This window comes from Pinus tabuliformis, chromosome 2_2, assembly GCF_031772625.1.
Source record: "Pinus tabuliformis cultivar Carrire ecotype Pingquan chromosome 2_2, CPIR1, whole genome shotgun sequence".
Taxonomy (NCBI): Eukaryota; Viridiplantae; Streptophyta; class Pinopsida; order Pinales; family Pinaceae; genus Pinus; species Pinus tabuliformis.
This window is the reverse complement of record NC_142300.1, coordinates 967,457,067-967,470,418: the sequence shown is the minus strand read 5'-3', so window position 1 is coordinate 967,470,418 and position 13,352 is coordinate 967,457,067. Positions and strand designations below refer to the sequence as shown.

The 13,352-nt window shown below is 38.9% G+C and overlaps 1 protein-coding gene across 1 annotated transcript in view; it reads right to left on the bottom strand.

Annotated features, from left to right (window-relative positions):
• The window catches only part of LOC149196452 (phosphoglucan, water dikinase, chloroplastic-like), a 216,020-nt gene that overhangs the window by 93,975 nt on the left and 108,693 nt on the right, over positions 1-13,352 (bottom strand). Inside the window, exon 3 of the mRNA XM_089405564.1 lies at positions 7,758-7,912. Coding sequence (XP_089261690.1) covers positions 7,758-7,912 — 155 coding nt within the window. The remainder of the gene's footprint in view (positions 1-7,757; positions 7,913-13,352) is intronic.

Genomic DNA, 13,352 nt, shown 5'->3' with positions numbered 1-13,352 from the left:
TTATTGTTTTTAATTTTTTTTAAGTTTTAAATTTTAATATAATATTTTTTAATTTATTTTATTTTTTTAATTCAAGTTTTGACAAATTTTAAGTTTTAATATAGTTTCTTTTTTTTGTTTTTAATTTTTTGTCTAATAATTTTTTTAACCCTGGCATTCCCCTCGCGTCCCCCTATCCCCCTTGTGTCCCCCCGGCGTCCCCCTTGCATCCCCCCGTCCCCCATGCAAAGGAGTCATGTTTCATCACCGGAAAAACGGCCCCCCGGAGTTTCCCTGAGTTTCCCCAAAAAGGGGACGTGGGGGAAATGTTTCCCCAAGAGTTTCCCCATCCCCGGAGCGTGGGGGAGCGTCGAGGCGCATCCCCCACCCTGGGGGACGTGTCCCCTTGGAACACTGGTTCATCTGAGGGCTAAGGAGGAAACAAATCTGATTAATACTGAGAATGTGGGAATGCTGGACGGTTTGGAGGATATCCCTAAGGATGAAATCCCCTTTTGATCCATAGCAAAATGTTTTTTAATGAAGGAAACACTTAATCATTCATCATCAAGAGTCATATTTAACATTTTTTGGAAAGAGGTTGTTCTTCTAGGTAGTATACAATGTGTTAATAAAGGTAAGAAGTTGGACAATTTGGTGATGGTCAAGGACCCAAGGTGTGGAAGGTAGTAGAAGGACAAATGTAATATTCCTTTACTCAAGAGCTAGCTTTAGAGTTGCTGAGCTTTGGACGTGGTTCCACCCACTCTTGGCGCCAAGATACTGGAGCTACCAAGAAGGAATTGGCATGTCTAAATGTTGAGGCACAAACAACCATTTCAAGGACGATGGATTCTCAAGCATTAGGCATCAAGGAATTGAAAAGCATGGTTATCTTCATGCAGGAGAACCAGGGTATGCATTACAGAGCTTCTATCTCAGGGGATGATGCTTTACATGATTCCTTGCATCAGGTCCCTGTCCCATCCAACAAAGGAACCTGATCATTGGAATTCGCCTGTGTTCGAGCAGTGCTTTCTTGAGCCAAGTTTCCTTGCCTTAGTCTGTTTAATAGTGCAGTAGTATGGAGTCTGGACTGTTCTAGTGGGGACTCAGTTTTGATTAAGGCTAGTTTCAGAGACAGTAAAGATATATCTACTAAAAATATAAATGCCCCAAGGCTCGATTTTGGTTTGAATATGGACAAAATTTTATGTATCGGACATGAACTTTGATTGATATCAATGTAAAACCTTTATTTTGAAGTATTAGGAAAAGAAATGTTCACATGAAATGATGATGGTCAAAGATATTTAATCAATGTTTTTTCTTCTTTTACACCCCTTGTTTCTACTATACTTTCAAGTCTGAAGAGTTATTTTCAACTATATTTAATGATCTTCAAAGGAAACAACTATCATTACTTACCTCCTAAATGCTATGTTGATTTCTAGTAGCATCGGATGTGCTCTAAGTCTCAAATTTTGCAGGGAGGCTTAGACACATTTATTCTCCAATACCCAGAAATCGTTTTGGGAAATTCCACCCAGAGGCAGCTTTATTAAAATAATTAATTATTTTTAATGGGACCCTAAGTCTAAACTTATGAAATTAAAATAATTAAAGGGTATTAATCTAAATTGTGGGTGAAACTTCTAGAACAAGGCAGAGATCAAGTCAATATGATCCCAGCCATTGATTAGAATCTAATCTAGGTCGTTGATTGATCAACGAGAGGATTATAAGAGAAGGCTTGATGGGCACTTGGAGAACACATAGAGAGAGTTCAGAAGATCGAATTTCTAAAGCAGAGCAGCTGCCCGTGAGAAATTCGAAGTGAGTTTTTGCAGTGAGGGGCAAGGATAGTTCCGATTGGGAATTTCTCTTGATCCGGGAATACTCATCAGAGGAGGTAGAGAGAGATCCGGGAGAGGCAGCGCTGAGCCAGAAGAGATTGACGAAAACCTACGCACGCCCACGCAGAGGTAGCGCAGAAGCCTTGAGGGAGTCTGAAATTTGTTGGAACGTTCAATTTCTGTAGCTAAAAGTTGGGGTGTGAAACCAGATGAGTAGAAGTCTGAATCTCAGAGGCAAATCGATCAGCGGGGAAGAGTGACGCAAATCCTAGACAGTGTGATGCTGGGCTGACGCAGACATTGCGCAGATGCAACATAGAGGCAACGAGGGGTTGTTTATTCAAGGGCTGGTTCAGCCAGGACTTTCAGTGATAGTGTGAGGTAGTCTCACAAAGCTCTCTGTCAGTGATATTCTCTGTAACTGGATTGTCAAGAAGGCATCCAGAAGTTGTATTCATAAATTACTACTGCATGATAATAAAACCCTCAGAGCTGTTGCACCGGCTTTCCTGCATTAGGTTTTTCCGGGCACATTTGTCCAAAAATAATTGTGTAGATGTGTATTGTATCTCTTTCTTGTTTAGTTTCTTGTTTCGGCATATTATTTTTAAAATAGTGAATGATGCAGTTGTATTTACTTCGATATTTACTGTAGAACACAATAAATAACTTGTATGGATTAACAAGTAGGAGAAGTAACATCGGTTTGCTGCAGTAGGAATTCCAGGTTTTGAATTTTCACATGGTATCAGAGATGCATGTGAAGCAAGAAGAGCAGAGCCGGAAGATCTAGCGCTGAAGGAAGAAGGGAATTTGAAATTCCTGCAGAGGCAGCGATTCGAATCCCCATAGATTTGTGCAATTCAAGCTAGAAGGCTAGATTTTCGTGGTAAATCTCTCTCTGAGTGAGTTGACAGAGAGGTAAGATTTCCAGATCGAAATCAGTCAACGACAAAGGGGGCAGCACAGCAGAAGCTTCAGCAAAGGGGGGTTTTCTAGTGGGACACAGTTTTCTGCAGGTAGTTGCTAGGCAGAAAGACGTCAGAGGGAAGAGAGAGACATGGTTGAGGGAATTTCTTCCTTAGAGAATTCCTAGCCAAGGAATTCGAATTCTCAATTGTTGAGCAGCAGCAAGGGGCAACAAATCTACTAACTCCAATAGGGAGTGTGTAGGCTAGCCCAGCAGCAGCACAGAGGACAGAGAAGGTCATTCGACTTTTTCAATTGGCAAAGATGGAAGCTAGTGGAATGAGAGATTAGGATAGGATGAATGGGACATCCAACTATGTGATCTGGAAGGCAGGGATGTCATGCCTTCTGGATGAGCATTTTCTCAAAATCTATGTCGACAACGTGGTATTGAGCCCACAGATCCAAATTAGCTCAAGAAGTACAAGGGAGAAATGGCGAAGACAAAAAGAATGATCCTCAACAGAGTGAAGGATCATATAATCTGTCACATAGCTGGCAGAAATACTGCCAAAGAGATGTGGGATGCATTGTCAACGTTGTATCAAGGATCTTTCGAGCAGTGAAAGATGTACTTGGAGCAGAAGATGAGATCTACGCAAATGTAGAAGGGGGAACGCATTGATTCGTTCCTCATGAAGCCTCAGGAGACCCAAGAAGAATTTGTAGTTGTGGGGTCAACACCTCAAGGTTCTGATATGGTAAGACTGACCCTAAATTTAGTATCTGAGTAGCAAGTCTTTGTCCAGAGCATCTTGGGCAAACCGACTTTGCCAAACTGGGATGAGATGTGGGAAGCTTTTAAACAAGAGGAGCTGAGGAGGGACTTGGTCAAGTGTAAGCTTGACAGAAACAGCAGCAGTGGATCGAAGCCTAAGGAGGAGAAAGAGAATGCAGCCCTCGCATCCAAGGGGCAGCAGGAGCAGCGAAGAAAAAAGAAGGACGTCTCGAAGATTAAATGATTCAGGTGTGTTGAATTCGGTCACTACACAACACAGTGTCCTCTTAGGAAGAAGGACAAAGATGAGAAGCATGATCCGAAGGTTGCAGTCACGAAGATCAAGGAGGATGAGTTTGCCATGATAGCCGAGATAACTCCAAAAGGGAGGTAGGCTGATTTAGAGTTGTAGTTCGAAAGGACTGCAGATGGGTAAGATCCTTGAGGAGTCCACCTCTCAGATCAATTACTTACTACGAGAGCCTAGATCAGAAGTAGAAGGATGGACCAGTGTTAGTTGGTGCAGAGGAGTGTTGGAGTGACAATTGCAGAGGCTAGTAGCACCAAAGACTGAGCAATGCAGATAGCACAAAGCAGAGGCCAACAGCAGCGCAAAGGGTCAGTGTAGTGACTAGCAACAATCAGACTCCAGCAACAAGATGCATCATATTGAACACCAATTCAGTAATTTAGGATGCTTTGCTGATGCAATAACAACAGCAGTTGGAGACGGATGCAGTGCAGATGCAGTTGGCAATGGCAGCATTAGCAGCAGCACGGATACAGAATTAAGAGGGAGTTGTAGTACAGATGCAGCGTTGACAACAGCAGGGTCAGCAACAATACGAATGCAACATTTGCGCAGTAGTTGGTGGACGGGATGTCAAACATCAGCAACGCGGAAGGAGGTGTTACAGAACAAAGTGATGCTTCAGCAGCTTGCATTGCTAGAGCACATTCCTCGCTAAGAGGTAGTGTTGATTTTTTGTAGCATCGGATGTGCTCTAAGTCTCAAATTTTGCAAGGAGGTTTAGACACATGTATTCTCCAATACCCAGAAATTGTTTTGGGAAATTCCAACCGGAGACAGTTTTATTAAAATAATTAATTATTTTTAATGGGACCCTAAGTCTAAACTTAGGAAATTAAAATAATTAAAGGATATTAATCTAAACCATAGTTTTAAAACTCCGACTCCGACTCCGACTTGGCCGAGGATCGACTCCGACTCCGACTCCGAAACGGTAATGACTCGGCCGGCTCGATTTCAATGACTCGGTCGTTGTAAAAAATACATTAAACATTTATTTTTTTTATAAAAAAACATAATTTTAAAGATTTTCATTCATGTTTCCGAACACACAGCATTATAATATAGATGGAAGACAACATATGATCAAAGTAGGCTCATGAACCAATCCATTATATCAAAATGGTACCCAATGGCAATACATAGTCAACTGTCATACATCATCAAAGACTCAAAACAAAAAACACATAACCAAGGAGGCTAGAAATGGCCTCTACAACAAAAGTAAACTGTGACCAGACTCCAGTACTAATACTACAGCTATTGGCTAGTAGCTACTGCCAGAGGAGCCAAGATCATGTCGATCAATCTCTGGATCATCATCAGAGTCAGATAGGGGTCCCCATGGCTCCTCCTCATCATCATCATCTCCAACTGCAGCTGTAGAAGTGGTACCACTAGCAGGCTGTGCAACTGCAGCAGATGCAAGCTGAGATAGAGTAGATATGCGGTTGCGCTTCTGTCGTCGCTGAGCAGAGGAAGCACCTACAACTGGAGTCCTTGCTGGCTGTGAGACTGAGGCTGGTGGATTGGGATCTGCATTCAACTGAACAGCATGTTCAAGTTCAACTGATGTCTCAATATCTAAATCTAAATCAAGATCCTCATCAGGATCAAACTCTGTTGGACGACTCTCCACTACCCAATCTGATGTTGGATCAATGTCTTCCAACACAATGGGATCTGAATCAGGTCTTTTGTTCAACAAATGGTTTCGTTTGAGCCAGAGGTTGTATTGGACATAAACTAGATCATTTAACCGTTTTTGATCCAAACGGTTTCTCTTCTTTGTGTTACTTGGGAGCAGAAGCGAGAACGGGAGCGGGAGCGACATTTTCAGAAGCTCCTGGTTTGGGAGCGAATCCCAGAGGAGTTCGACAACCAATGTCACTAACATCAAGGTACATAGAGGGATTGGTGCTCTTGATTAAATACGAGTTCCATACCCTAATACATGACAAAATTCAATGGAAACATAGCAATCCTCCAATCCTGAAATCCTGAAAAACTGATAAGTCTGCTGGATTTTGAATGAAATCTAAAATTCTACTTTCTCCATATGAAATCCAATGAGGCCGAAACCACTCTCAAACATCCTGAGTCATTTCATGGTAATGTTAAAAATTTAAGTAAAAGGATGAAAATGAAGATTAAGGAGAATGTCACTTTTACTTTAAGAATTTAACATTACCTTGAAATTTGAATAGCATATCAATAGTAGAGAGCATTTGAGTGTGTTAAATAGGGTTTGGGAGGGGGAAATGGACCCCAAATAACATTTAACTAATTCATAAAACACATTGGAGTTCAAACCAATCAGCGAACACTTCAAAATGTCATTAAAAAAATGTCAAATCGCTGTTTTGATGGGGTTACAGGCCACTGGTTATGACTCGGCCGAGTCAATACAGAAACGGCCGAGTTGGCCGAGTCAGCCATGACTCAGTCAAGTCATTGAATGACTCGGCCGAGTCATGGCTGACTTGGCCTACTGAACCGTTTCCTCCACCGAGTCACATTTTTGGGCAATGAAACGGATCAACTCGGTCGTTTCCGTTTCGAATCGGCCGAATTTTAAAACTATGACCTAAACTATGGGTGAAACTTCTAGAAGAAGGCAAAGATAAAGTCAATATGAGCCTAGCCATTGACTAGAATCTAATCTGGTTCGTTGATTGATCAACGAGAGGATTATAAGAGAAGGCTTGATGGGCACTTGGAGAACACACACAGAGAGTTCAGAGGATCGAATTTCTGAAGTAGAGCAGCGGTCGGTGAGAAATTCGAAGTGAGCTTTTGCAGTGAGGGGCAGGGATAGTTCCGGTTGGAGATTTCTCCTGATCCGGGGATACTTAGCAGAGGAGGCAGAGAGAGATTCGGGAGAGGCAGTGCCGAGCCAGAAGAGGCTAACGCAGAGCTACATAGGCCCAGGCAGAGGCAACATAGGCTGATGCAGAGGCAGCGCAAAAGCCATTAGGAAGTTCAAAATTTGTTGGAGGGTTCGATTTTTGTAGCTGGAAGTCGAGGTGTGAGACCGGGAGAGCAGAAGTCTGAATCTCAGAGGCAAATCGATCAGCCGGGAAGAGTGATGCAGATCCTAGACAGTGTGACATTGGGTTGACGCAGACACTGCATAGAGGCAGCCAGGGGTTGTTCATTCAAGGACTGGATCAGCCAAGACTTCCAGTGATAGTGTGAGACAGTCTCACAAATCTCTCTATCAGTGATATTCTCTGTAACTGGATTGTTGGGAAGGCATCCAGAAGTTGTATTCAGAAATTACTACTGCATAATAATAAAACCCTTAGAGTTGTTGCACCAGTTTTCCCGCATTCGATTTTTCCGGGGACATTTGTCCAAAAATAACTGTGTAGATGTGTGTCTTATCTCTTTCTTGTTCAGTTTCTTGTTTCGGCATATTATTTTTAAAATAGTGAATGCTGTAGTTGTATTTACTTCGATATTTACCATAGAACACAACGAATAACTTGTATGCATTAACAAGTAGGAGAAGTAACATCAGTTTGCTGCAGTAGGGATTCCGGGTTTTGGAATTTTCACATGCTATACTCTTTATTTAATGCCTATTTTTTCTCCACGACTACTTGAGCCTTAAGGTGTAACACCGCAGCACATTAAAACATTAATAATGTACTTTCTTTAGTACTAGCTGTCCCATTAGCCCATTCTAACATAAAATCACAGTAAACAACTTTCTGGTATCTACTTATGAATTGACCAATCTTGCTAGGAATGAAGAAATTTCTAGAGGCTTGCAAAATTCAGTTACAATAGATCAAACATGAAGGAATTGATGAAGGCACTCACCTATGCCACGTATGAAAGATTCACAGTCATCAAGCAAACTACATTCAAAAACTTTTTTTCACTCATAGCTATGTGGGACACAAACACACATTCTTACCACTTCTGTTGTCCATATGTCTCCTTCAGACCACTGAAGAGGAACAGCTGTCTTTGGGTTCCATGATCCAAACTGTGGGGCATCCCCAACAACATGAAATTGCTGGCCAAATTTGCATTTTTGTTTAAGGACAAATTTTACTGTAACTGCAGGACCTGCACAAAGACAGATTCAATTTTTTTTATAACAGCATCATGTACCTCTGATTACAAATCCAAATATAGTGTAGAAGTATATGAGATAAGAAGCCCATTGGAAGATCCATTTCATTATACATGATATTACACAGTTCACTATACTAGGATAGCTGCATTCAGGTTTCATAATTCTCAATCTTCTGATTCTTTCTCTAGGATTATCTTCGGGAGAAAGAATGTCCATGGATTTTAGATCTCATTTACTCATTATAAATATGCATCTTTCATAAATTATATATGCTCAAATAGGCAAGTCAGTTTAAAGGATTCATTGCCAATGACTCAGATGAGAGAACAAATACAATAAATATTACTTCCTGTTGAAAAACAAGGTAACCTTTCGTTTCAATTATTCTGAAGGGATCCAACCAAACACCCTGATTTGTTTGTTAATTTAATCTGAAAACTTAAGGTTTGAGAAATCAATGACGTTTAATTTGCTTGTGGGATAATGTGTTACAAAGTTACAATTTATCCTGTATATTATTTCTCAAAGAAGAATGATAGGACTATTTTCCTTTTCTTACTGTGAAGGGAAAAACGGAATATTATCAAATTCATTCAAGTTTGAAACAATAGGTAGCGAGTAGCTAAACATTTTTTTAAATACCCTTTCAAGAGTCTAATTGCCACCTACTGAAATAAACATTTCTGAAGCTTAAATGGTTGCCGCTCTTTACCTTAAATCCATAAGCATAGTTTTGATAAAAAGCCCATACTTCAACTGACCAGCATTGCAAGTTATGGTGGCAATTAAGTTTTCACCTTTCTTCTTTTCCCAGAGTATTGCTATAAACTGCTCTCTATTATTTTCAGCAGAAGCATGAATCAAAAACTTGAGCAGCTGTGATTCCATTTCCTGAGTGGAGAGAAATCTGACAGGAATACAAAATAATTACAAAGCCTGGGAACAAGTGTACTTAAACTCCAAGTCTGTTGTATTTCAGAAGACAAAAGAATGCCTTGGAGCAGTAACTTGTTTTCTGCCTTGCAAATTAATCTGTGTGAATGCATTCAAGTTTCTCAAAAAGATCAGTAAGTATTTTCATTTGTTTATGAAGACCACAAGTACAGAGCTTACTGATAGGAATTAGCACAAAGTCACAATATGAGGCAAGAAAACAACTGTACTAATGAATGCTTGCCTCATAAGGTTTGAAGATCTCTATGTAGTATGAACTACCATCACCAAGCTAGGCTTAAGCTAACAAGACGAATACTTTCATTCCAACTACTAGCTCCTGGTCATGCAACACTCTTTAGTTTATGCTTACCAATTTATCAACTAACTCAAAATGCTCCATACATATCTTACGAATCAAGCCAATATTGCGAATGAATTTGATGTGCAATTCCCTGAATTACAGTAGCACTTGCCTCACCAATTTGCCTGTCTTTCCGTCCATGCCCATTGGATTGAAGGTCACAGTAAGAAATACAAGGAAAACTTAACAATATTATTCACTATTTTTTTGTGTTTTCCAAAGAAAGCTTCACACAAATCACCTAATAGAACAATGTCAAAATTTATACCCTTTAAATATCAACTGTTCATTAAAATTACTCCAACCGTACAATGGCTCCCAAACTAGGAAAATAGCCCACTGAGAAAACAAGGAAAAATTATAGCAATACCTAACTGTTCTGGTGCACTGTACACCCTTTGTGGCCTGTTGCCCTTCAGGAAACTCCCATGGAGACATACTCAGTTGATGTGATTTGTTGTTGCTTGGATGAGATTTTCTTATCAGCCTGGACCTACTATTCCACTCATCAGTTACATTCTTGTGTTCATCGGTCATTCACAGTGGTGTATCATTTCCCATCCTCCTGATATCAAATATGCTAGATGATGTTTCATGCTGCTTTGATTAGAGGTTGGTATGGTTTCATTGTTTTACCCTACTCATCTGAAAATGATGCCAAGATTTCATCTTGTTGTATGGATGTCGGCATTAGAGGGATTCTTTATCAGTTTTAACTTAGTAAGAATGTACCATGTTACTACTTCTAACCACTAGAACATAATTATTTTTGGATAAGTGTGCCAATAAGCCAAACCACTAGGTACTACGAGGGAATCAAGTTGGGTAGCGTGAACATATCCTTTTTAGAATTAACACTTTATATTAAACACCTTCCATCAAATCAAGCCAAATAATGAGCTAAAAAGATGAAGAGCAAAATAAACTCAAGAAGAAAAACACTTCATGATGCTCCCCACCCTCCTTTTTAGACTTAACACTTTCTATTAAACGCCTTTCATCAAATTAAGCCAAATAAAGAGCTAAAGAGATGCAGAGAAAAATAAAGTCAAGAAGAAAAACTACTTCATGATGCTCTCCGCCCCCACGCTTCCCCTTTCAAAAGTCCAAAGAAAGAGGACTTAGAAAAATCAAATGGAAATAAAAATATAAAAATAAACGAAGAGGAAGTGTGTGTAGGTTGAAGTAGCAAAAGCTCCATCTCTCACGGCTTTGAAAATTAAGAAGATTCCTAGCCACAGTTTAATCAGCTATTTGGGCCAGAATTATACCCTCAACATGAGTTTGGAAGTTGATCCATATGTTATCCTTGTCACCCCCTTCATAAAAAATAATAATGTCATCCACCTACTTGAACTTGAAGACTTCGGAAATACTTAGTGTTTTAGCCCAAAGACACATGTAACAAAGGTAAGGTTGTCCCCTTGGTTAGTTTTTTTAATAAATTGGTAACATTGTCTAAGTTACTTGTGATTAATTTATCTTATCTATGTTGGTGTTGTTGCACTCAAATTGTCAACTTTTTCAACAAGGATCAGATCACATATCAGCAATTTGTGTGTCGTAGTCATCCCATTCTGCAAATTATATATTGTAAATGATCTTAGTAAAACCATGAGTCTATGTAACAACCTAGGTCAGCCTATAATTTGATAACGAATTCCATCCTAGGAGGTTTTTTAACCTCATTGATTACCTATGTTTTTCGACACGGCTAATCAGAAGAGTTTTTTCCCTCCATCTTAAACCCCAAAGCTAAGGTGAAATTTACTGTCAAATTATTAGGTGAGTCCTAGTGTTTTAATTGAGTCTGATGTAAAAGTGGTTTGGAAAAACTTTAAGCTAATTAGCTAAATTATTTTATTACAAATCACTTGGTTTACTAGATCATATTGAGTCGCAGATGGGTTATGCGTCTTGAGGGTCTAAGACGAATGTTTGTTCCATTTTTCAATCTTTAAATGAAAAAATCATAAGTATTAGAGGGTCGGAAAAATAATTAATCCCCTCATGTGTAAATTAATTAATTTTTCTGACAAAATAAAATAAATCCTAAGCCAGAAAATTAATTAATTAGAGTCAAAATTAAATTGTCTACGAAAATAAATTCTCCAAATGGAAAAATTTGTGGGTCTTGAACGAATCAATTTTTAAATGTCCTCCACCAAGGGAATATTGTTCTTTTAAAGAAAATTTGGACCCTTGGACCTTGGTGGTTAAGTCAAAGTCAAATTTTTTAATAAATTAGCTCTAAATAATTAATTTTGAGCTAATTAAAATAGAATTAAATGAAAAATTTAAAAATTCCACTAAAATAAGAAATCTGACACACGAGGTTGATGAAAATGGAGTCGTAATTTGGAATTAGACTACTGGTTAACTTTGTAACCAATCAACTCCGCGCAAATAGATTATGTATGTGGATTTTCCCCCTGAGGGTCCCGCTTATCTAACCAATCATTTTCGGTCCCTCGTTGACTTCTCCTTTTATCAAGCGCTTCAATCCACGTCGTTGATCTCACTTCTCCAGATCCAATAGATATCGCGTCGTCCGCTCACCAACTAACCTGGACGATCTCCACCGTCGATGTGACCCGTCCAATCGAACGGCTGTCACGCAATCTCGCGTGGATTCTTGCTCGATCGTATCGAGTCAAGAGCGGGCGAGAAAAGTGGTTTTCCTATGCTACGTGTCACCCACTTAGGCTAATCGCGTGAAATTTAGGAATACCATTTCCAACCTTTAGGGCGCGCGAGATACCGCTTACCACTTTCCGAATACTACCCACGTGCTTAATTCACAATTTTAATAAAGACGCTTAAGGAAAAATTTAGTGCTTAAGCTCAATATTAACTCTTAACACTAATCGACTGTGATTTATAAATAAAGTGTTAAACAGAGAAAAATACCCGATTAGCGTCCAGAACGCCGATACACAGATTCAAGAGAATTTCACACCAGGAATAACACGCAACATCACACTCAATCAATTATCCAATAATATAGAAATTACAGAGTCTTGGCCCTCTCGACTCAATTACAACAGTTTGTCTGACCTCTGTTTCAATCTCAAACCCTATCTCTGTCACACCTCTCGCTTACTCACTCTATTCTCGATCATCTAATCTAATTTCTCTGTCATTACATTCTTTCCTCTTTTATGAATCAAATCCTATCCTAACTGCATTGGCAACTCAATCTCTATTTTTATCAATCTAACAATTAAATCCCTATTCTCAAGCTCCGATACACACATATACTAACAACTTATCTCCTATTCTAAAAAAAATACAAGATTCTAATTATTACAATAATTGAATATAAAGACAAATTTGAGAGATCCAACCCTCTCTACTAAGAATTGAATTTAACCACTCAGGTTAATGAAATTCATCTCTTATTAGCCACAACGTCAACATGTGAACATACAATCACAATGTTGGCTAAGTCTGGATGCTCCTGCATCAAAATCAAGGGCCAAGATTAAAAGATTTTGAATTTTTATCAACGATCAAGATTATTTTGATAAGGATCACAGAAACTAGCCGTTATTTTTCCATTTGGAGGATTTATCTATAAATTATTGTCATTTGAGTCTCTAGTCATCTTGATCTCTGGCTAGAATTGTTGTTGAAGCATTGTGTAAACTATTGTCCCGCTGGGAACTATTTTTTCTATCATAATAAAAGACTTTGGGGTGCAATTCAAGGTGTTCTTGCTTATTGATTTGTGGTATGTGCTGACTACGGGCATCTCTATGTTGTGTTGAATATTGGTAAGATCTGTTTTTTCATTAGATGGAGATAAAATCATACTATTGATAGTTTTGGGCTAATCTTAGGTGGTTTGATTCTCCATGTAATCTAACAAATTATTTTTTGAGATAAATACACAGTCTTTGTAGGTATTTCAATCCTTGGCTTCCAAGTTCACAAACTTAGGCAAGAATCATTGTTGCCTGGATCTCTAGTTTTTATATGGTGGATTTAATCTTCGCTTGGGTTATAGTGAATCATTAATTTTTCTTAAGTATTTTAGCCATTCTTTCAAGCGGAAAATATTGAAAAAAATATTTTCTCAAAATCGATTTAAAAACCCATGTATATTTTGTAAATTAAATTGTAAATTGTAA